Consider the following 25464-nt stretch of genomic DNA (forward strand, 5'->3'; position numbering starts at 1 on the left):
CGTTGTTAAAAATTAATATTCTTTTTTATTTCAAGTTGAATCATCCTCAAACGATGAAGCATAACTATTTTCCTCCACATTCGTCACATCGTAAATTTAATTAGAAAGTTTGCACAATAATACGATAATAACATGTAAATAATCAAGAGATAGATAAATAATCATAAGAGCACTATGATATTTCGGTCGTGGATTATAATTCAAGTAATCACTGAACTCGGCAATGCACGGATCACTTCTATTTCACAAGTAACAATAACAGTGAATCAATCATGTCTCGGTATCTCGCTAGACTCTCCGTCGGTCCGATTAACCGGCCACTTCTAAACCACTCGATCGTTTACCAGGGCTTATCTAATTGCGCAATTCTAATTCAATTGATTATACCCGCGCGTTATAATTATGTGGTTTCAGACGCTCTAGCAACACCGCTTATAGGGGAGGGGACCGAACGCGAGTGCGAACAGCGCCACCAGTGGCCAAATTTGTCCCTATCGACGGGACTTGCACAAACGTTGCCGTATGGCGGTTATCTCTAATCATTTTTCCGAAACTACCAATATTTCTACCGAAAAGATGCATCCTTACGGTGTAAAAAAAGTGAAGGTTAATTGTTGCGCTATCGGTTGTTATAATTGTACAGAAATATGGCGTAGCCACGGAAGTTTGTGATTGGCTGTGCCATTGGCGTAGACAGGTGAAAATTCCCTTTGTTTGGGATAAATACGATCGTTGTAAATTTCGCGTACGATTTCTATGCACACAAGTATTGAGAGATTTGAAAACTGTGTGTAATTGTAGAAAGCCTATCGAGTTTAAAATTTTTCAAAAGAGTAAATATAAAAACACAATAAAAATTGTTTTAATCTTTGTTGATCGATGCCTTTGAATTACGTTATTTTGTGCGTATAACGCAATGGAAATAAATAATTCATTGACTTTCGCTAATTTGACAATGACGGAAATTCCGTACTTTTGGCAGTCAGGTAAGTACACATCTTTCATCGCGTCATACAAAAATATAAATCTGTTACGTTACGACTTCTCGTCTGCACTTCTTCGTCTCCACCTTAAACTTCTGTTCGCCTTTGGCGCGACGTAAGACGTAACAGATCGCGTGCCAGAGACAAGGTTATGCCAAGAAAGCTCGTATTATTAAGCTCCCGAGCTATTATAGACATTCTCTTTTTTTTTCCCTGCTTTTTTTAATTCCTTCTTTTCTCAGCTTCGGTCATTAGTAGTCACGCTAAAATCACGAGGTTCGGGAAAATAATTTTTTTCTCCCTTTCCTTTTCTTTTTTTTTAAATCTTTTAACCCTTCCAGTCACACATTTTTCCACTCAACGTTTTGTTACACGTAGCTTTTTGTGGTCGCTGATTACGAATCCGATGTCAGAATTTGATCATATCTGCATCAAACATGGCGGATCCAATATGGTGGACGTAAAATCGAAAAAAGAAAACTAACAAAATTCGACGATTCTGGCCAAAAGTTGTTGCTTCCATACTTTAATACAGTCATACGATGTAACAAAGATCATTTCAAGTTATTTTTATATACCTGTGAGGATGTCGTGACTTGCGGATGATGAGAGTGAGTCGAGACGTGGGTATGATGTCCCGTTCTTCCCGAGATGAGATCTCGCTTTTTCTGCAGGTTCTCAATGACGGTATGCATGTCCCCATTTTCGCCACCCTCCACTGGGAACTCGGACATCTGTAAGCAAATTGTGGAAAAAATAAGAATGCGATGCGAAGGGAAGACAAAGCAGATCCGCAAGATTTTACGTATCCCTAAGTACGTGAATAATATAATTAAAATGTATCGAGATTAAATGAATGCGTTGTGTTTTTTATTTCAGATTTCGAAAGTACAATAAATGCTCGGCAATGATTCGACTGTACGATATCAAAATTTCACGTAATTGAATCAAATTTTTAATTTCGATCGCATAATGCTGCATGTGACATTTCCAGTCCCTTATTTTTTCATTTCTATCGCAACGATCACTCGCTACCTTGAAAGATTTTGAAAAATGGAAATTAGTCTGTAATAAATAATTATGGTCGAACGAATAAACGAACGGACATATTATTTGACTAATGGACTCTGGCTGTTTGAGCTACAGCGATTTTTTCGTTCGAATGGCATGCATAAGGTTTCTTCCTTGATCGCGGTCTGCATTGCAAATCAGTCCGCATGCACGTGTGCATGAAAAAGTACAAGAAGAAAAAAGAAAAAGGAAAAAAATAAGATAAGGAAAAGAGATAAAAAGTCTGCGGTGATTTAATAATGGACTTTGTTATATCCTTCGAATTTCAACGCGGTTGCCGATCACAGGAATGAAAACAAAAAGAAAAAAAGTGGGCTGGATGAAAAAACGATAAAATCTGGCTGAATTTGTTTAAATCGAGTATTAAAGTCATGAAAAATAATATCGAAAACGCTTTGCCGCATTTATCTGGTTCATTTCAAAACCGCGTATATTTTTCGACGTGTAACGTATAATGTACACTTGTTTCATCGATTACCCGAATCAAAAAATTTCTGCTACATATTCAAATACATTCCGTTTACACTGAGGGTTTTTTTAATAATATTTTTTTTCCAATCTCGTGTGCCGATTCATTTCATTCAATCTTACAACTAACCAATAGCTATAGCGTGTTATATTATATACGCATTATGCGATGCATCGCAGCCTTGTAAATTTATTGATTCTTCAATATCACACCAACATATTACGGCTGCTGTGTAGTATGACTGTTCCCAATATACATGCGATTTAAATTCAACCAGCAAGAACAATAAAACTTTCGGTAATCATTCCGCGTTATATATCACTGTACGTAAATATCATTAATTTTTGTTGCAAAACGGTGTTTATCGTCCTCAATTACCACAGACAGACCAGAAATAATCATTTCTTTATTCAGCCAAAACACCACACCAATGAATCATTAAATCATTGTACAACGCGCAATGTGTGTTATATATGTTCGATGATTGTACACCAGGTGAAATTGACCAAAAACTTGATTTAAAAAAGAAAAGAATAATACAATTGAAGCAGATGTGCATGTAGGAACAATTCTCGTCGGAAATGTTCAACGCTAAATTTTTGCGAATAGATAATATTGAAAGAGATTTTAAAAACTCTGGAAACTGACTAAATTCATTTTCGGAATTAAGAATCAAACCGATTGAAAATGGGCGCCATTCGGTTTCGGTACGCAGAGGGAACATTTTTTAAAAGTTTATTCCGAGTTTCCCAAATTTCTTTTTCGACAACGGAATTTCACTCTCTTCAACTCTCTTTCGGACAACAGTCGCATAGGAATCACGATCTACGAAATGTCGCTATATCATCTGCAACATTTATAGATCCCTAGAGTCAAAGTAAAATCAATTATATTTGTATATGTACATGAATAGGATCAATCGCTGCTTCACTCTCAGATCTCACTCGGTTTTATTCTAATTGTAACAAACTTGCAAATCAAAGAACTGTAAAGAATAATTCTTTGAATCGTGCTGAAGGAAAGTTGAAAATTAATCGAATATTTAAAAATAACCGAAGTTTACGTTACGGAAAAAAATTAACGTAAATAACAATTGCAGTAATACAATTGTATAAATTCGACGTTCGTTCGCAGACGAAACTTATTTTTTGGATTTACGTATAAGAACTTTGAATTGTTCGTTTATTTCATATTGTTCAACAGCGTGAAATCCAGTTCAATATCGAAGCAAAATATGTGATCAAAAAAACGGTTCAAGTTCGCTTGAAAATCGACGAGTTCAAAAATTGGTGAATCAAATGTTGACCGACTTAAACAAAGTATCGTTTCATTGATGTATCTAGACAAGTGTAATAGCTCTTTATCTATCTCTGTATGAAAATACTTCATGGAAAGAGTAAGAATTCCTTCTCGCGCGTTCATTAGAGCTGCTTCACAAGAGCGTTTCAAGCACCCTGAAAATAAGTCGGTATGTTCCATTAGCGTGAGGATACTGAAAATAGACTGGCTCATTCCCTTTTTTCCTCTCTCTCTCTCTCTCTTATTTCCTCGATATCTCAAAAGGGGGACAAAAGAGAAAGACCGACTGCAATCTCGGGAGAAGAATCGAACTCGAATAATAAAGACTTGAGTCGGATAAAGCGGTAAAAGAAACTGAAGATAGGCGAAGAGATACGGGATTTCTATAAACACAGATAAATGCTCACACGTTTAAAGCTCAACTCACGTCAATGCGCATTTATGCTTCTTCTCTTCACACACGTTCGCCTTTTTATGATACGTGTATATTTATATATTATACGTTATACACAAGAATATTAAATAGAAAACCATGTATCACGTATAAACTATTCTCACACGTTCGCGAAAATTCACTTTCGTATTCGTCGAAACAACAAAGATAAAAAAAAAAAAAAAAAAAAACCAAACAATAACCAAAACTCAATTATTTGCCGTATAAAAGTTGTCAGGATATTTCAGCACGTCGTGTAAGATTTTTTTTGTTTTTTTTCAACGAACCGAACGTAAGTTTGAACAACGAAAGCACTGAAACTCTTTACGTAATGTGTGACGATCGTAGCGCGGTTCGTCGGTTCGCTTCGGCGTGGCACGCGTGTTTCAACTTTGTTGCGGCGCGCTTCTCGCGCGGTTTCGAGAATAACCGGGATTTCCCGAATTCGAGTTACTCCTTTTCAGGAGCTTTCAGACTCTGCCGGTGACACGGGATTCGCGATTCAAGTAGTGACGGCCCGTGACCAGCAGCCAGACACCGGCGCGGCTGGCACAAAGAACGCGTCACTCTCTCGGTTGCTCGTGAACGAAGTAGCGACAGACAGTCGGTGTCAGACTGGCGGAACCGCGACGCTGGCGCCGCGACGCCGTCGCGACGACCTCGCCAAGTTCCGCCCCCCTCCCCGCCCCTCGACCCGGCTGGCAGCTTTCACTCACAATGAAACCAACAACGGGCGAAGCACGCTTTGCTGCCACTTTTTAATCGGGGTGTCGAGCAACGACGCGGGGACTCGAAAATTTTCCTATTTTTCCTGAATATTTTGTAAAAATTTCCCTGTTTTTCAGCTGCTGAATATTACAGTTGCTTCAAATGGTAATCTTTGTTAAATACGTATGATACTTGTTGTAAATAATACGCTCGCAGATCAACATGAATTTCCGAATCGGTTGGATTTCTAGAGAAAAAAGGATCGAGCATCCAAATGAATTGCTTGAGGGGCTGTCGAGTTTGATTTTGTTTTTTTTTTTCTTTAATTGATTTTTCAACTTTTGGCGCGAAAAAAGAAAAAATTTTTAAGTAGCTTATACTTGTTAATAATACAACTACGTGACTTATTATATAATATTTCGAAGATATGATTTTAATGTGAACTCAGTTGAGTAAGGGTTCTTATTATTAAATATAGGACGAAATTTTACGCAAGTTCAATTTGATGAACAAACTTCCGGTCGCCTGTATCAAATTCACGTATACTTACCGCATTTTCAAGGACAATTTCAAATTCCCGTATCATTCGTAGGAAAAACAAAAATGACGGACGATGTTAAATTGCAGAGACAAAGTTTGATTTTACTGGATTCAATTTGGATGAGTAACTGCAAGTCGAATCTTCAAAACTATAGTCGACCGAAGTTAAAAAGATTACAATTTTTATTCAAGTAACAAATTCACAAAATTTGGTTCGTCTACGTTGTTACAAATAGCGACAAGTTCGACATTTAAAATAACAGCAACTGCAGGACCGCATTTCGTGTATCGGAGTTATGCGTTTTTTCTTTCGTGTTTCCTTTTACCTCATTCTTAAAATGAATGTGAAACAGAAAATGTAATACAAAAAAAAGGGTGATTTTTGTATTGCATCAATTGCCGACCACCTTGTTGACCAATCTTATCACAATATCGTACGAATGATGTTGATCATTACTTTATTTATCCATGTTTTGCAAGCCGGGTATCGATTTCAGTGTTATAGATGACGAGAGGGAAGAATAGAAAGAATAAGGAAACATAAGAAGTTAATAATATACGCCCAGGCTGCACGTACGTCGTTAATCACACTCCGCGACCATCGATTGAATTCAATCAATTTATTCTCCTGTCAATCAGTAATTTTCATATGATTTAATCGAGCGCGTTCGGTTTTACCAGAAAAATCTTCGTAATCAGGCACTTGTTCATGTCCATCACATACCTTTGTGTGTTTTTTCGATATTTTTTAGCAGAGAAGAATCAAAGTTTGTTTATGAATGTGTCGGGGATCTCAACAATTGATCAAATTCGACACTCCCGAATATCAAAATGAAAAAGTGAGTAAGCAGAATGATTATATACGCACGATTGCAACAATTTTACCTCGTTCACTATCGCACTTTTTTTACTCTCACAATCCACAGCAGTATTCTGCGGAAGTATGGGAAAACGGAAATACCGCAGGTCTTGATAAATTTATATTATGAACAGGAAAATTATGCGTCTCGTTATACGTACAGAAAAACCTGCACTTCTTATTTATATTATGTGTGAACTTGAATATTCATATGTTTACCGTTAAATGAATGCTTATTCGTTTCAAAAAGGAAATATCTTACATCATTTTCTCAGATAATGACGTGCGGAGAAAATCCGGAATCATGCATAATGTTTGCTGTAAATATAAGCTGTCCTCGTCTCAAGAAAGCCTTGTTGAGAATATTATGGGAAGAAATTATCGCACAATCTTTCAACTGTCAAATAAAATATCTAGGCATGTAAAAAATTATACAATTAGAAGTAACGTAGAAAGGTACGTATTTGTTTAAATTACGTTCTGTTTTTACATCGATAAAATTTCAATAACTTCTAAACGAACCAATACCTTGGATATTTTTTCACAACTATTATGACAAACTTCTACGATCGCTGTCGTCGATAAGAATTCCACAAATTCGCATTGTCGTTTTGATATTTATGACTGTATGCATCTTATGTGTCTCTCATATACACGAGCTGCATGAATGGCATTCCAATTGTACTTCTCCAGTTGTTGGTTATACATTTAAAACAATTGAGAACAGAAAATGTCACAGCGCAAGCTCTGGATGAGACAGGCTGCACCCAATTTTGGTAAACAAGAAACTTGCATTATGCCCCCGAGAAGCTTAACAATAAGACCCATTTGTGTATGATAAAAGAACGGACTGCAGACGGCTGCTGGAGAAATAAGGAAAGCGAAACGAGAAGAAGCAGAAATAAAGGTGGGAAAAGAAAAAGGATTCCAATATCGTGGAATGGAAAAATTCATCCAAGGCAGTTGTTTTTTTCCTTTCTACACAAATTTATTACTTCTTTTACTAACAGTCTGCAAACTGTCGAGTTCGAATTTTCGTCACTCCTCGATCGATCTTCGTTGAATATCGATCTCATTATCGAATTTATACCGCGATTGACACGCTAGTCGAAGAAACGAATTTGCAAAATAAGATGGAGTGAACAAAAGGCTGAGGAATGTTGCGCGACGAGTGCAGAGATCCGAGGAGGGTGACACCAACGTCAAGGAACAAAAAAGCGCATTTTTTATACTTATTGTTATCTGTTTTCTTTTTATTTCTTCTTTGTTTATTGCAGCAAAAGAGTCGGGATGCGCGTCGCCGTGTGTCACACACACCATCGTCGACACACAACGTGTAAGCTGCGCTTCTATATAGCTTGCAGGAATTTTACTTGTGGCAATTTTTTGTCCCGGCATCGTAAATAAGTTTAACGTGTCACATCCACCACCTGCGTTGAATCAGGATCACGAGAATTTACATTTATTTACACTACAGTCGTGTATACTTTTTTCCAACACCTGCATGGAAAGTGCATTTTTATGCACCATTTACAAGCACCGAAAGTAGTCTTTTATACACGTGTGCGGGAAAAACTTTTGCGCATTGCTAGCGGTATAAGATAAACCTTGCACATTGCTAGCGGTGTGCGAAAAAGACGGTCGCGCTTTTATCCACATTTGCGCATTTCGCAAACAGCTGCACTAGCGCCACCGACGGAATAGTTTGTCGCTCTTTGCCGTGCTCGGCATCGTCACTGAACAGACATCGTGCCATGGTTTCGTGTAAATATAATCGTGTATGTCGGACTTTCCATTACAGGTGTAGCAAAAAATAGAGTTCGATACTAGTGCGCGAAAGTTGGCAATGCCTATCTCGCGTGAATGCGTCACACTCGCCCTTCGTCTCCGGGCTCGTGCTGCGCCTTCACGCTTGTGCGGGCATTGCAACCTTCGCGCACTAGTATCGAAAAACACTATTTCAAAGTGGCCTGATCACATTCGTTCCGATTGTGTAACCGAATAAATCGAGAAAGCCAAAGTGAGCTTAATTTGTCGAATTAGAGGTTTCTAAAAGTCTGGAGAAAATCGGTATCATCGATATTATTTATATTAATTTGTGAGCGACGGTTCAACCAATTTGAAATTCCCGCGTTCAAACCCTCAATGACGTCACGCGACACTGACCAATGTAACGAAATTTTAGTTACGAGTACACGAGAATTGAACTGTTGCAGGTTACAATTCTAACGTTCGGAAGTATAACCAAAGTGCGATTGATTTTAGCTTGTTGGTTATGGAACGATATATTTTGGTTCATCCTTTCGACTCTGCTGCATAAGTTTTGCTGAGAGATGACAAGTGTAATTATCATAAAACGGATATTATGGTTGAAGAAGAAGAACAGTTTCATTTTCCAACGTTCACGTGCTTATGACTTTTATCTATGTTTATGCTCTGATTGTCTGTACGTAGGAGTATACCGTATACAATTATTTATTATATAAGGTATGCGAACACAATACACGTCAACAAGTCTACTACATTCCTACGGTTCACCGCCTAAACCACAAACCGCAATTTAACGCGACTTAACGTGAGATGCATTTATCTATGATTTGGTTGGCTGCGAAAATGAAAATAAAAAGAAACTAACCACGAATCGCTCATCAACTTGTGGTTGTGACATTATCACGTAGTTGTCAGGCCAATTTAAGCGCAAACGTATGCATACACCCATATAGACGCAGTTATATGTATACTTCCAGCTAACCTATTTCCGTCGTTTATAATACAACACGGCTGGCGAGAGATAATCTCTGATATGTAATAATAAGCGATTCTTCTACAGGAAGTGAATAAAAGAGTGTATTTTACTCAAAACTGCAGGAAAAGGGGGGCACATCCCATTGTAAAATACAGAATTCACACTAGAAACAGTGAAAATCACTGTGTGCAGAATGAAATCTGTTAAATTTATAGAAAAAAATATATAATTAACATGGGTATTTTTGACCAAAAACCTCGTTCCTCTTTTCCTGCAGTATGAGTAAAATCTGCTCTTTTTCGTCTCGCCGTCTAAACGTGTGAGAAATATGTTTTTTTTTTTCATCTTTACCCGTGCAGTGTGAATCATGAATCTCTTTCTCCGATTTATCATTTCCTTTTACTCGATTGTTCTAACGCGGGATTCTGCAAATCGTTAAACAATAATAGAGTCAAGAATGTTGATGACGTGTCGTTATATAATTCATACCAACCGTAGTGAGTACTTATAATTACATTGAAAAATAATATTTCAAGAAATTACCCACAACATAATTATCATTCCGAAGATTAAATCATGTAACATCCGTATATGGCGAATTGCTGTTAAAATAGTCAGCACGCAGTAATAAGAAATTCAATTGACGTGTTAATTTTCAAAGTTGTGATAATTCAGTCAATTTTTCCAAATCACGATAAAAAGTTTGCAATCAGTTCACTTGATTCAAAAATATCAAACAATCATCGTCGTAATTGAATCACTTAAGCAAAATCAATCTTCAATTTCTGCTATAACTATTCACTTAAACTTGATTCAATTAAATGAGCCCCGTAACGATTCGCGGTATTTTCCGCGGGCGAAAATTAGTACTCGCGTAATCTTGCGTAGTAGAGTGTGTGTGTGTGTGTGTGTGTGTGTGTGTGTGTGTGTGTGAGAGAGAGAGAGAGAGAGAGAAATGAGAGATAGATAGAAAGAAAGAGAAGGAGAAGGAGCCCTTGCATGAATGACACCCACGACAACTGTGTAAGCCCGCCGTAGTACGCCACATGTGTTCGCACACTCGTCATAAGTTAACTCGAGCTATTGTACACATAGGTGTATCTATATTGTATTATACGTCTATACACACGAGGACGCAACGAAGTAAAACGTAGTATATACATTTCCAAGCTTGGCATGTAACGCTGGCACGCATGACGTCACTGATATCGTAACGACGACGCGAGCGCCGCGCGGCGTCACGTTTTCGAATCATAATTGAAGGTCAGCACACTTATTGCATAGTTCATGGAATTGATTGGTAGTTCAAGAATGCTAAAGTTGTCGAACTACTGTTCGTCCGTCCCTTTTACAGGCAATGGAGTTTCAGATTTCCCGCGTCTTTGGTTCAGAAAAAGTTGATGAATCGGACGAACGATGACTGTGAAAAATCAAACAATTTTCAAAGATTTATATATATGTATGTATACGTTTTAGATTTTTTTATTAATGCAAAAGAGTGAGTGATAATAGATACAATATCTAATACACTATACATTATTTGTGAAGGGTCTATTTAATCAGCACCGTCAGAAATCCGATAATGACGCGATATTTACATCGACGGCGTCACGATTCAGGCGATTTGATTAGGCTCGATAATTCGAATTTCTTCGTATTCGCAATCACCCAATTTGGCTTGGATCCGGTAGAATAAAAGACTAAAAAACGATAAATACGATTCCTCGAATACCGATGTCAGGAATGACGTAATTCGTCGAAATAGTTAGATCACGTAATTTAATTAACCTGACCGAGAAGTCGATTTTCACGATTTTTTTCTCGCATGTAATTAATTCTTTTGAAAATGTGAGATAACGGACAAGATACGATGCAACCGGTATTTATAAACAAACCGCGCGGTTGCGCATGATAATTCAACGGTGACGTATAGGTATACGTCGAAGCCGCGTGGCGGTTAGTCATCGCGAATTAAATTTCATACATCATTCGTCCCGTACGAAGAGACACACACACACACATACAGACATAAGCCGGACTACTCAAAACCTGATCAGTTCCATTGAGGAATGACGTAATTGGATAACGACGACTCGCTCGGTCAAAGAGGTCGCACACGCGATCAGAGATGACACCGAGTACTCTGATCGCTCTTTAACGGTGATGTCATATCTCCTGATATCTGTAGGCTTGTAGTAACTCGGTGACGTATTTTCTCGCTATTATATTCCTGCTTCCCTGAACAACTTGTAACTCCGGTTACAACATAACCTAGCCTGATAGTTTTAAATCGCTTTTAATTCGGTTCTTTGAAATCCTAAAAACTTTCGGGATGACTTAAAATTGCGATTTCGGTCGAGCGATCGATCGGTATACAATACGGCTCGTAATATACGAGTATAGAGTATTATAGACGTAATTGCGATCACGTGACGACTCGGATGCATTCCAGTTACTACGTCACTGCTGATCGCATGAACGACTCTGTCGGTATAACAGTACTTATTTTTGCCATTCGATAAGATAGATGAATGAACTTGCAATTGTAGAGGAGGGTTCTCAATTTGTGATCGTATTAAACAGCGACGAATATTTTTCGCAACCTCGTGTGAATTTATTAAAAAGAAAAAAAAGAAACTCACTCTAGGAATGACTAATTACAACTTCGGTTCGATTTATCTCCGAAATTCGAAAGAATAAGCACCGAGTTCGTAAAATTGTTCGGAATTTCTTTATTGCAGTGAAAAATTAAACTGCAATGTAGCCGAATATGACTCTTGGATCGTGCAGATATGATCTATCTTTGTCGAAAAATATTGTGTGATTCATGAGTTTAATTATGTACAATATGTATTACGGTACGCTTTTTTGCTTTTTTTTTTTTTAATTGCCGGGATGTTTCTCCTCAATTTTAAACCTCGACGTCATGATAAATTTTTCTCAAAATGACAGAGCTGAAATTTTCATTTTCTGGTTTATCATCAAGCATTTTGCGCCTCTGAAAATCATTTCCGGTGTTTGCGCGGGTATATGCATAATCTGCGGAGTCTAAAATAACTCAGGTTGCGCAAATAAACGTTCAAATTTACACGGCTGTGTAGTTGCTTGACGGCTTTTACTACTCGGATCGAAGCGATTCCTATCTGGCTTATAAAACGCAGATTGAACTTTGATCGTACACGTTGAAACCTCCACGAATCCTTCTTATGTATAACACGATACGTATCTCTGCGTAGATTTGATCGATTATCGGTTTGTTCATTCAAAATCAATTTGTGTTTACCATTTTCTACAGCCTATGCCAGCTTCTTCAGAATAACAATAACGAATAGCGAAAAAAGGTCCCGATACAAATTTCATGTACATGTGTCACTGTGACTATAAACCAGCATTTACAAAAAAAAAAAAAATACTTTGATAAAATTTACTACTTGTCCTATTTAATTTAAGGTATTTATAATATCCCGGTCATTACGTTGCTAAACTAATATTGCCATAGTTATTGGTTTAACATTGCCTGCTAATTTACTGCGAAAACTTTCCGGCATCCTAAATTGATATGTTTGTAAGAACGAGACATTTTTTTGTTTTGCAGAATTATTAGTCAAGCAAATTTTGTACTCAAAGGACGAACGAAAGAAAAGAAAAAAAAAAAAAAACAACAATATTTAATTCGCAGTGTACATATAAAACAAATATTAAGATCGATATTCATCTCATGTACGAAATCGCGTTGTAAGGAAATTAAATAAGGTTGTTAATTATTTATTGCAGCACGTTACGAATGTAAATTGTGCTGAAACAAAAGTCAAAGTAATATAAACGCACGCGATATAATATCCACGTATGATAATGTAATAATATGCGGAAGAAAAAGATGCAAGCAAGGATAAAATGAGAAAGGGAAAACCGGATCGTTCGTATCTACCCACGTTAAAATCCTTATGCGTGCTGTTGCAAATATAAAGGGGCGTGAGCATTATACCTCCGCCTCACTCGACCACAAAACTCGAGTCTTCCTCTTATTGTCAAGTTATAATTAGTTACATGTAATATTGCGAGACTTGCGCAATTTTTGCCAAATTTTACGCAACTTTCAACAAAATTCTTTTCGTCCCTGAATTTCACTAGATTATCGATTAATGATTGTTCACAAATATCGTACGAACGAGTTTCACTTTGTGGTGTAATAATTTGAAAGCGAATTTAAATTTTTTTTCTACAAATACGCACATACTTGATTATTACCAGATTTTATAACTATACTCAAGTAAGAATAATTTCATTTGTACAAACGTTAAGCGACACATTTGTTTCGATGACACGTTTAAACAGAGTTTTTCAACGATACGTCTGAGGTAAACTAAAATTAATGAATGTGATAAAAAATTATTAAATAAAAAGTGAATCTTCAAAGTTACGTACTTTTCTTCTTACCGATTTGAGAAATGCACCTCTGCCTTTGTACATGCTGCTACGATACTGATATCCACTAGTATGCAGCATGTTTAATCCCCGATCGACACTCATTCATGTATCCTGTTCGTCACAATTTTTAAAACAACAATTTCCTCTCTCCGTCTTCGGAAATGTTCTAAACTTCAACTTTCTTCAAGTTTGTTTTTGTTTTTTTTTTTTTTTTTTTTTTTACCTCTGAATTTTTCTTGCACTCAGTCTTTGTTTTTAATCACTGTCACACGTAATATACGTAAACATATAACAACGCGAATTGAGAACTTCACATATTTAGATGGAGAAATTCAACCTGTGAAGAATTATCAACAAAATGGTTTAAACAAACTAATTTGGTAAATAATACACGTATGTTTATTATACGCACGCGGCGATATTTCTAGAACAGATAAAAAAATACATGGCAACTGTTTTTGTTTTCGCGATAAATAATCGGAAGAAAAACCGCGACAACGAACGGCTCGCGAATTATTGGCCAGAATGCGAAACGTTATCAGGCTGACGAGGTGGCGTCTGGTGTATATTATACAGGTGTAACCCACCCACGATTTCCTCAAGGTTGAATATTGTCTTTTATAATCACTGATAGCGTTACGACTTATCGCGGATAGTCAACCGCTTGATGATCAGGCGAGCTTGATTCGCGAATAAAAATAAGGAAAGAAATCCCAAAAGCTGTCGCGAAATTATCGAAATAAAAATGTGCTTAAAAGAAAACGAAATGAAAAGAGATTGTTAAATTGGGGGATGAAAGATATTCGATCATAAAATATCGTCTGAACGTACGAAACAGTTTTGGAATGGGAAATTGCCCGTTTAAAAGATTTTTAAATTGTTGCATACAAATACGGAAACAAAAGAAAAAAGAAACTTTATCGCTTGGTACAGAAACGAAATTTTTTTCATCGACGTTTGAATCGTCAAAAAAAAAAAAAAAAAGGCACGAGCTATTCGAAGATTTAAAAATATAAATTCCCGAGTGAAAGATATTCGTATATCTATAGATATGTATGTATATATATACATGTATGTATATATGAGTAAAGGCGTCGCGTCTGATATCGCGTATATGATATTTTCAACTGTCTCTCTGTGCGAGTTACATAACTCGATTCGCCAATGTGTGAAACTTATCTACGCACGTATTGCAATACACAGATAAAGAATTCGGCAAGTTACGGAGCTGTAACGCAAATTGAAGTTCTAACGTCATCGTTTTATCGTAAATCGAGCGTTTTTAATTTTTCCTCATCGATATAGAACGCGAAACGTGACGTTGAAACGTAACGATTTAATTATAAGCCCTTTTCGTCACGATTCTATATGCATGCACACATACATAGATTGTTTCGCGTGTGCGTAAAGTGAAACACATGCACGTGTATAAATCTCTGTACACAAATGTAATCCGCTCGGAAAGATAACGCGACATGATAGTAATAATTGCTCGAGATTCGTATGTGTACATATACATGTATATATATATATATTGTATGTGTGAAGGAAATGAGCGAGAATAACTGTTTCCGGTGAATTTCAACAATTTTTTTATACGCTGGAATCGCGAAAGATTAAACAATACGAAAAATAATGGAAGAATTTGTCGAAAATTGATTTTTACCGTAGTAAAAATGTTAAATTGCCGCAATTTTGAATCAAACACATGATAATTATTCAATTACGTTATATTAATTTACCAGAAGACTCCCTGTACATAAAAAAAAAAAAATTGTATCAAAAGCTGGACGAGTTTGCAAAACGGATAAACAATTTCGCGGATTACAGACTTTTAACCATCTTTTCAACCGATTTATCACTACGACAAGTGCTATCACTCGGCAAGACGGTTTTTAAGTTCCCGTAGGTGTGATTTCGAAGGAAGTTGAAGCGAGGTGCACGTTTCCGGACGGAAGTCACGTGCCGTCGGTGTTATTGGTGAGTATTTAGCGTGACGCCCTGTACGGTAAGTAATTAATCCAACGCTGAAACTTCCATCGAGTTTCATAGATTATACGAAATTTTGTCGGTCAGGGGAGCGGAAGGAAGAAAAAAAAAAGGAAAAAAAAGAAAAACATTCAACCTAGTAAGACGCAAAAAATGAATTTCCTAATGACTGCAAAAGATGACATTTTTTTTCCCACCTTGTTCCGAATTTACAGAAATTAGTCACAAATTTTCGGTCACTTCGACACGATCTTCAAAATTCCAGCCTCGTGAACAACGTGAAATAAATATTAAATTAATAACATCCTTTGACGTAATTCAAGACTGCGAAAAATCGTTTATATCAAAGAATATGAAATACATATTCAACCGACTTTCAAACATCAAAGGTTTAATACCGACTCGAACCGTCAGTTGAGATTCATTAATTTATTATTGTGCGATCAAACCGATCGTTATTAAAAGCATTATAGAAGCTGTTTATTCCGAAGCCCGGAAGTCGTAGCAGCTATAAAAAAAAAAAAGTGATTAAGAATCGTTCGAGGAACAGCAAGAGTTAATTTTTATTTATTATTGATCTTCACACTTCAAATTATGACAATGATACATTTAACGCATTAATTATTTACAGAATAAAACGACGGATAGTGCAAAAGAAATCGAACCAAATTAGACACGAGAAACCGAAAAGTGATGAAAATTTTTCCACCTGCGATTTTCTCGTTGAAAATTAAATCACAATTATCTAATTTCATGAAAAATGAATAAAAAAAAGGGGTTCCAATTTTTCTTCAATTACTTCAGATACAGGTTTACACCAATTAAGAAACCCTCGGAGAATTTTCCAATTAGGAAAAAGGAAACGAAGAAATTGTGTCCGAATCACGTGATTTTGAAGCCTCAAGTTTTCAAGCAAAAAAAGTTCCCACTGATCGTCCGTGAAACCGACACGCGTTGATAATTAATCCGCCACGCCGTTCTGGCATTCAAATTTATAATCGTTTATCATTTAATCATGCGTTCATTAATTCCCTGCACGGATTATATTTTTATTTACTTGTTTAAACTCTGGCTGTTTTAAAACAAATTGTTTTTTTTTTTCATTCCACCCTCGATCAATCGATAAAATCTCTTCCGTCCGTGACTCAGTCAAGTCAGTCAAGACTCAGTCATCGAGTTTCTTCAGTATCGCCAAAAATTGCCTCTACACCGAGAATATATTTATCTGTTCCAGACATACCACGTATACATATGTATGTGACATTTAAAGCTCTGCGAGGAGATAACGCCGCGCAAACGGTAACGGTACGAAATCTTACAGCTGGATCGTTGTTCTCCTCTTAATTGTAACACAAGAACTCGGTAATCACACGCAATTATTCTCTGATTGAGTATAAAAACTGAATCTAATAAATAAATTTAATAACAGTCTAAATTCTGTTTAGACATTGGTGGAACGTTATCGACACTCAACAAGTTCTCAGTCAGCGAATTGAAATAAAAATCTATTAATCGGTGAAATGATTTACCATGTCATTGAAAAAAAAATATATTTTTTACCTCGTTCGGTAAACAGAAAAAAAAACACACAAATAAACGAAAATTTCAATTCGTTTATCAAACTTTGCACAGCAAATTTGTTTAAATCATCACATCATCACCGATCCCGTAACACGATTATCGTTAACTCTCGTTATACACTGTAACAAAACGACGTTTTTTTTTTTTTTGGTTTCTTTTTTTTTTTTAACGTCAAATAAATACACCGTGCATATAATACTTATGTATATGTATATAAATAAATAAATAAACAATTGATTATACGAAATATCACATGTATCATCCCAGAGAGAGATAGAGATAGAGAGATGCGTAGGCGACCACGTCGGGCGCTGCACTGACTCCTTGATCGTTTCGACCTCAACTACAGTTGCGGAATTCCTCTCTGACGATATCGACGATGAGCGCGCAAAAAGGTGCGGCGGGGTAAGGTGGGGTAGGCGAAAATCAGCTGTTTGCCGAGTTAAACGACGCGGCGGCGACGTTATCCGATTGGTGGGGGAATTAGAGGCGGAGGGGGTGGGAGAATTCGGGAATCCGCGAGTGATTCATCGCGAATCGAGGTGTAACATGTCACCGTTGGTGTCATCTCCTCTCTCTATCAGCATGTCGGATGTGTGCGCGTTAAAAGGCTATTATATTGCGCGGGCTTTAAAGTTTAACGTTGCGTATGCGTGTATGTATATATATATATATATATATATAAAGTGAGTGAGTAAACCGGATCTTGTGTGTAGATATATATTATTTTGAGCTGCGGAAACGACGGTTTTACATTTTTATTTATTTTCTAACGGTGGATTACCGTCCATCCATCATCTGTGCGGTAAACGATGGAGTGGAAAAAAAAAAAAAAAAAAAAATAAAATAAAAAAGAACGAACGAAATACTAATTATCGTCAGCATCGTTCGCAATTTTTTTGTTTTTTTTTTTTGATTTTTTCCAACTTTTCGCATCTCTTTTCTTTATCTTCCAGCAAAAATATTTTCACCCGCCGAATCGTAGGTGAGAATTAGAAAAATGATTTCCCTAGATATAGATGTTCGGAAAAGTTGTAAATTCATTCTTTCGTTGGTCGGTTGGTTGGTTGGTTGGTTGGTTTGGGGGGGGGGGGGGGGGGGGATAAAATAGATCTGTGAATGTTATCGATACTTTTTTCCTCACTTTATCTCGCTTTTTGTATGTTTGTTTACTCGGAAGGAAGTGGGAAAAAAATGTTGTCCTACGAATAGATTTTGGGAATAATTAATTTGCGAACAGTAGCGTGGTACATTGATTGTCATATAAAAAACTTTATGAATATTGGATGAGGTTTATTTGTTTATTTTTATTTTATTTTTTTTTTATTTGGAAAAATCACAACGATTCAGCTCTCACTAAATTCGAAGTTGATCGTCGATTTAACTTATACATTTTCTGAGTTTACGTATCTTCGGTAAATAATACAAAGCCTCTGCCTTGTGTAATAATAAATAGGGAAAACTGTTGCAATATTTTCAACGACGTTAACCAACGATGATAATGATCCCAGAAGGATAACGTTTTTCCCTTACACTCTGTAGCAATATTCTCACGGCATGACAAAAGAATAAAATTCCCGCCTTTCCCGTTTATATCCTCGACGATAGTTTCGCGATCGTAATTAGCATCATCATCGTTTCATCAATTAATCTTGATGCGGTACGGAAGACAAACCGAGATCGCCGGCATGTATACGTGATATTATATTTAGGGTGAAAATTTTTCTTAGACATTTCTTGTACGTACAACGTTTACACTCGTATAGATATATTACAATGCTTGTCGACTTTTTTCCGCATCAATCGTATTCCGCGGGGTTTTACACATATTCAAACACCGCCATTGCCGACTGTTTCTGCTACTAGGAAGATATTACAACCGCCTCAGAGACTGAAATACGAAGTACAAACGCGTGCGTTCGCATATCGCATCACGTACTCGTTGCTCATACTCACGATGTTATCGTAACTCGTGACGCAGGATTCTCGGTAGTTCAAATCTTGAGCGTTTCGAGAGCTGGTATAATATATATGTATACACCGAGTACGCGCATAAGTAATACGTATGAAGTGTGTCTAAATATCAGCAAGGAAGAGAAGACGGAGGTAAGTACAAAAAAAAAAAAAAACAAAAAAAAAAAAAAAACGCATAACGCGCCATTTATAAATAGCCTCTGTAATCACTCTTGAAGCCGTGTTATAGCCGCGAACTTTGTAACGTATCCTCATCGATATGATGTTAAATACGTTACACGTGCATGTATGTATATATTAGGGTGAGCCAAAAAAAACTAACCTATCGAATATATGGTCTTAAAGGGACGTATTTATCGAGAAACAAATTCTCCCGTTTGGACAAATTTTTCAGCTCAATTTTAAAAGTTTTCGCTGGCCACTTGAAATTTCCCATTTAAATTGCAGGTAAAAAAAAATTTTTTTTCATTAAAAATGTTATACCTATTGAACCGTATGAATTAAAAAAATTTTCCAAGCATATTCTTGCAGGGCATTAAATTCTCTGAAAAAAAGACCCTGGAGTTGATTTTTTATAATCCAAATTCGTATACTTACGGGCCATGAAAGTTGAAGTGGAAATATGCGGAATAGCGTTAATGCAAAATTATAATCGAACTTTAACGACAAATAATTAAAAGAACAAAAATAATTTATTTTGCAAGTAGTGCAATTACATCGCCAGCACTATCCTAATTGTGAGAAGCAAAGTTTTTTATCAACAATTAAAAAGATTTAATTTTTTCAATTACATATATTTTTTTTTCAGTTGGTAAAAACATTATCACACAGTGAAAGGATTCGTTAAAACTTAACCAAATACGGGGAGAGAGAAATGTTCTTGTGACTCATAAAAATTTCAATGATGAAATAATTTGCGTTATCAAACGAAGCCTAGAGTTTATTTGACCTGACTAAAAAAATTTTTGGCCCACATTGGATCCAACATACTTGGGAAATTGTGAAATTTTTTTACGAGATGACGCGTGACATGACAGAGAAAAATTTCTGGTTGATGGTTACCGTAGAGCGTTGAGTTCTTAACTATTTTAATTTTCTACCATAACCGAAAACTACAGGTCCGGGTAAAAGCTGAAAATAAGTATTATAAATATAACCAAAAAATCTAGCATGCGTTACTATTCTTTTCGTTTTTTTCCTCATTTGTGTCAATATTTCTATCAAACATTGCGATAATTTCATGTTTTTACAGCAACAATAAATTAATACAAAGCGTTATTGAAAACAGTAAAAATGGAGTAATTTCAACAAACAGATTTAATTTTGGAAATACAATGTAGAAAATGTATTATCGACGACTATAACTACGTTGAATACTGGTAAAAAATAATTCCAACAATATTAAGACAGTTATTGGTAACGTTACTAATTTTCTTTACTATATTATTTTCTAGCAACTCTAACAATCGAAATTTTTGTTCAATGTCGCGAGAGACACGCGAGAGCTTCTGCCTACAGAGTTCGGTTATATAGTTAGACGTAAGAATTCGTGCACGGTTAAAATAGTGACGGTATATATTTCGTAAAAATCGTCGTTGAATCGGGTCACGTCACGGTTTTGTAATTACGCTACCAGGAACTTATCAGTTAATCTAAACGCCCGGCGTCGCGCCACCGTCGATCATAGTTTTCGCGGTTACGTTATGAATGAAATATTCGACTCGCTCAAAACTCGCTTACGACAAGTTGCGCACGCGCACGTCAGCGCGCCATTTTAAAAAGGTACAGCATCGTTCTCAGAAACAACTGGGATATTCGTAGGACTGAGTAAGAATTTCAGATTTATTATACTCATAGACTTATCTCATGCGTGTTATCTCTACGTATGTATAAAAGAGATGTCGTATCAACTCCCAGCGCAAAGCCCTTAACCTGGAAACATGAAATTTGGGGTACTTCGTCCTTTTATGAGGTAATCCGCAAATTCTGAGTGAGGAATTTTTTGAAATTCGACTCCTAATGGTACGGAAAGAGAGTTGAAACGTGTTTTTGCGGATTGATCGATATCTCTTGGGTCCTCATTCAAATGCTTGAATTAAATTTCAGAACTTTCCGAAATTCGACTGTTAAAAGGTTTAATGCAATTTATATCAGAATTGCAGGAAGAAAAAAATTTTGAAAAAATAAACTTGCATTAAATATAACCAATACTCACTATAATATTTGAAGTCGTTAAGCCGCGGAGAAAAATTGATCGATGTTATATGAAGTTGTACAGTGCAGTTGAGTCCGGTAGTGATTATAAAACGATGTAACAGTTGGGTGCGAATGGAGTTTTGTTGGTCGTGATTGGCTTACAATTAACTCTAAATCACCTCGTCCATACCCGACATTTGCATGTACCACTTGATGCAGTGCAGCGGTTACCTAAAGACACTAACTAGAGAGAGAGAGAGAGAGAGAGAGAGAGAGAGAAGTTATCCTATTTATAATCCGTTGCAACCGAATTGCCGGGCAGTCTGCCAGGAATTTTCAAGCTTAGCCTCGCCTTCGTTCTATTTAGTTGTTTCTTTTTGTTTTTCTTCAGTACAGATTTTTTTTTCATTCTAATTATCCTTTTTATCTCGATTTCAAACAGAGAACATCAGGTGCAACCTCAATCATGACAAAATAAAAAAACCGGAGAATGGAATTACTCGTATTAATAAAAATGTTGACTTTATTGTAATTATTCGTGAAAAATTGTTGAAAAAAAAAACTGTTAATCTATTTTACGAATACGATACAAAAAATACTCGAATATCTTTAGATTTTTAAAGGCATCTCTTTGCATCAAACAAGACTGTCAAGTGATAGGATGTATATGTTTAGATCATTGATATGTACATAATAATGACCGATGATTAATTCGTGCGATTTATGTATATGTGTACTTGTTTCTTGAAATAAAGAAAAATAAAAAAATAGAAAATGTATTTCTGTTGAATATCATGCATTTAGCATAAGTCTCGTACAGTACAGGCGGTGGCGAATAATCGTATATTGTTTCGATACATAAAATGTGTCCGAAACAACCTTGTCAGAAACATAGAGAACGTGTGATTCAGATGCAACCCGATCCCACGCACGCCTCTCATTCGTCAGTCTGGCAACGGATTAATTAGCATATGACACGAGATTTGAAGCTTGTGTATTATTGCAGAGGAGTGAAAGATTAATTTATATTCATCTATAATAATTATACTACGCTACAAAGTAGATGTTTCAGCCTCTTATTCTGCAGCTGTAAGTTATTAAAGGAACGAAAAATTGATTCGCGATTAACCTCGAGTAGCAATAATTATTCAGCCAACGGAAATTTTATTTTGTCACATCCTTTTTCGATATTCAATGTTTTCAATCAATCTCGTCTTACGAATAGAAAATGGGGCAAAATTCGGACAGGATATAATGCGGTAGATTCGCACGAGCTTTTTTCCGATAAATTACAACACCAGTGCATCTCGATACGTCAGATTCCCCTTTTCCTTCTTCGTAAGCCCGTTCGACATTAATAATTATAGAATATGTACGGGAAATATGAACTGCATGACGCTACATAAGACGGAATTCTCTGTACTTCGTATGAATAATAAAATCGTTATAAAAAAAGTTACGTTCCTTTAATCGAGGGGATTTCATCAAATTTTTGTCGTATATTGATTTTTTATTATACAAATTCGCATATCCTTGACCGATTTTATTTTATGAGTATCCTGGAGAAAGAGACCAGAGAATCAAAGAAATGGGAGGAAAAAAGCGGCGACTTCTTCGAAAGAGTGAAATTAGCCATGGCAGGATTGATCACGTATCGAGACGCGGAATGCGGAATTAATTGATCCGCGATAGTTGTTTACGATACAGCGAGTGAAGAAAAAATAAAACCTATCTTTGCTTTCTAAAATATCTGAACCATATGTACCGGAAGCGAAGAAACTTCCGGCAAGGATTCGAATCGATTTTAAATATCCGTACATTAGAGCGGTTCTTATTTTCGTATGGTTCTTATTTGGATTTTGGGGGTTAGGGCGAAGAAATTCCAACATTACAAAAATAAGAACCACCCTAATGTATATAATACATGATGTGCACATAGACATGTAACGTACGGATGAACGCGATTACCGAGTGAAGAAGGAATTGTAGAAGAGGCGGTGAAAGGGCCAAAAGCCCGAGGCGATGCTCACTCCAATAACCTTTTCAGCAGCGAAAGCTTGTTCATGATATACATTTTCAATCATTCGTCGCAACTTTCCCATTCAGCAATAATACGTTCAATTGACCCGACGATACGTAATTGACGAGGAGAATCGGTCAGCGGTTATTCTCTGATCCCCAATTAACCAACTTCTTGATTTATCTCTTCGCGGATGTTGCTTATTTTTCTTTCCCTTTTTCTTACCTCAGTTTCTATTTTTACTCACATTCAGATAAAACACGCAATAACTAAACCTGTACAATTAATAACGGGGCAAACAAGAAGTTGAGAATAAAAGGATAAGTCAAGTGAGTCGATATCGCGTCTCAATATTTTGTACATAATTCATTCGGGATTCGTGATCGAAGAGAATGAGAATCGGTACGTAACGCGTGAAAAGGATCGCGAATAATCTGAAATCTGAAATTTGATGCTACACTTCGAGTAACGAGCAACGATTAATTACTATAATCACAATTATTGTTTCAATTTTTTTTTTTTTTCTCTTTCTTTTACCCCGGCGAAACTTGCGATCATTGAGTGATCGAGGGGCGGGCATCGGGCGATGATTCTAATAACACGTCCGAGAGAAGATCTGCATATCCAGTTCTCTCGACGAGGGCTGTCAGCATTTAACAGGTGAGCAAGGTGAATCATCCACGGAATGCACGAGGCGTGAGAGAAGTAAGAAGAGGAGGGGGAAATAAAAGGTGTAGAAAAGTGTTACACGACGAGATGATTCACCCGGCGTTACGTTCTTATCGAACAATCGTCTCTCTTCTTATCTTCCATACGACTCTTCATTTGGCTGTTTACCCGACCGATGACAATGCAGAGCTGGTTGTACGAACGCACAATGATACCGATGATAGCAGTTTTTTTTTTTTTTTTTCTTTTCTTTTTGCGGGGCGCAGAGAAAAAAAATAATGGAATGTACGAACGACCTTCCAGAGTCGATGAATTCGAATGACTTGGCGTCTTCGAGCGTGAATTCAAACGTCTAGGCTAATCGAATTCGAGTCAATTTTTATGACTTGTTACCGAATTTGTTCCCGAGGATTCGTACACTTGAAAATCATCAACATTGATTTCAAGTTACTTGTATCGATTTTTATTTTATCATCTGATTTTCATTGATTTATAATGGCGCCCCTGATTTCCGAGAATTCACAACGCATCGTTGGATATCACCTGTAACGCTGAGTAATATGGAAAGCCAATGAAAAAAAAAGACCCGATAAGATGGAAATCATTGGAGTGTCAAGGAATTGAAATCATTCGTCGTTTATCGCTGTTTCTACGCTTGTCGATTCCATCAATACGCTATCGTGTGATTTCGGGTGACTCGGTACGATTTCAGTTATTTAGGTTAATTCCTCGTTATTCCAAAGAATATTTCAGTCATTCAAGTTTCCTTGATTGACGATACGATTTCAAGTTATTAAATTTATAAGCTCCTTGTGCGAATCGGCACACTTCAAATATTACAATTTTGGAGACGAAGGTAAAAAGGGACGTTGAAAAATTGCTTATTGTGGAGGTAATTGACAAGTTTAACCGGATAAAAAAAAATATATATATATATATATATATATTGAATTTGAGGAGTTTTGATCACAATAAATTGATTTCAAACAATTAAAACCATAATCGGCAGAGAAAACTGACAGAGTTTGACGGTCACATAAATCAACCTGTCTCTAGGCCAATTTTAAACCGCGCGGCGATCTCGAACTGCGAGAGAAGTCAAATAATCATCAATCTTCGTCCGTCGACCAGGTTTGGGAGTCTGACTATTGTAACATCGTTAAGCACAGTGATCGTATTGTCATCAACGACTCATAACGATGATCGACGGGAGCAATGCGAACAGAATGCGAAATACGTACAATCGTGAAGGGGAGTCGATGTGATAAAAGGTCGAACTTGTTGCTCTTCGAATCTATTGTCGCTCAATCGTACGAAAAATTACACCTACTCTTGCGAGTTCTGTTAGGTATACTGGCAAAAATACGTCCGCGATGACATCAGTTTTTTGTACAGTACGCTAGTAGGATTAGTCAGAAAACTAACAATACGAAATCATTGTTATTTCACATTGCAATCAACTGTCTTTGCAAAGACAGAATACCTTTTTAATTACGAAT

General features: G+C 36.6%; 1 protein-coding gene across 10 annotated transcripts in view; it reads right to left on the reverse strand.

Moving 5' to 3' along the window:
• The window catches only part of LOC124183794 (NAD(+) hydrolase sarm1), a 183075-nt gene that overhangs the window by 18301 nt on the left and 139310 nt on the right, over positions 1-25464 (reverse strand). For 7 of the 10 annotated variants that reach the window (XR_006871049.1, XM_046572791.1, XM_046572796.1 and 4 more), the window contains one exon: positions 1562-1717. Coding sequence is in view for 9 of the 10 variants with exons in the window: in XM_046572791.1 (XP_046428747.1) it covers positions 1562-1717 (156 nt within the window). In the remaining variant the exon portion in view is untranslated. Of the gene's footprint in view, positions 1-1561; positions 1718-4249; positions 4411-13533; positions 13746-25464 lie in introns of those variants that run through there. The other 3 variants (XM_046572797.1, XM_046572792.1, XM_046572799.1) reach the window with 3 other exon arrangements.

Source organism: Neodiprion fabricii, chromosome 5 (genome assembly GCF_021155785.1).
Source record: "Neodiprion fabricii isolate iyNeoFabr1 chromosome 5, iyNeoFabr1.1, whole genome shotgun sequence".
Taxonomy (NCBI): Eukaryota; Metazoa; Arthropoda; class Insecta; order Hymenoptera; family Diprionidae; genus Neodiprion; species Neodiprion fabricii.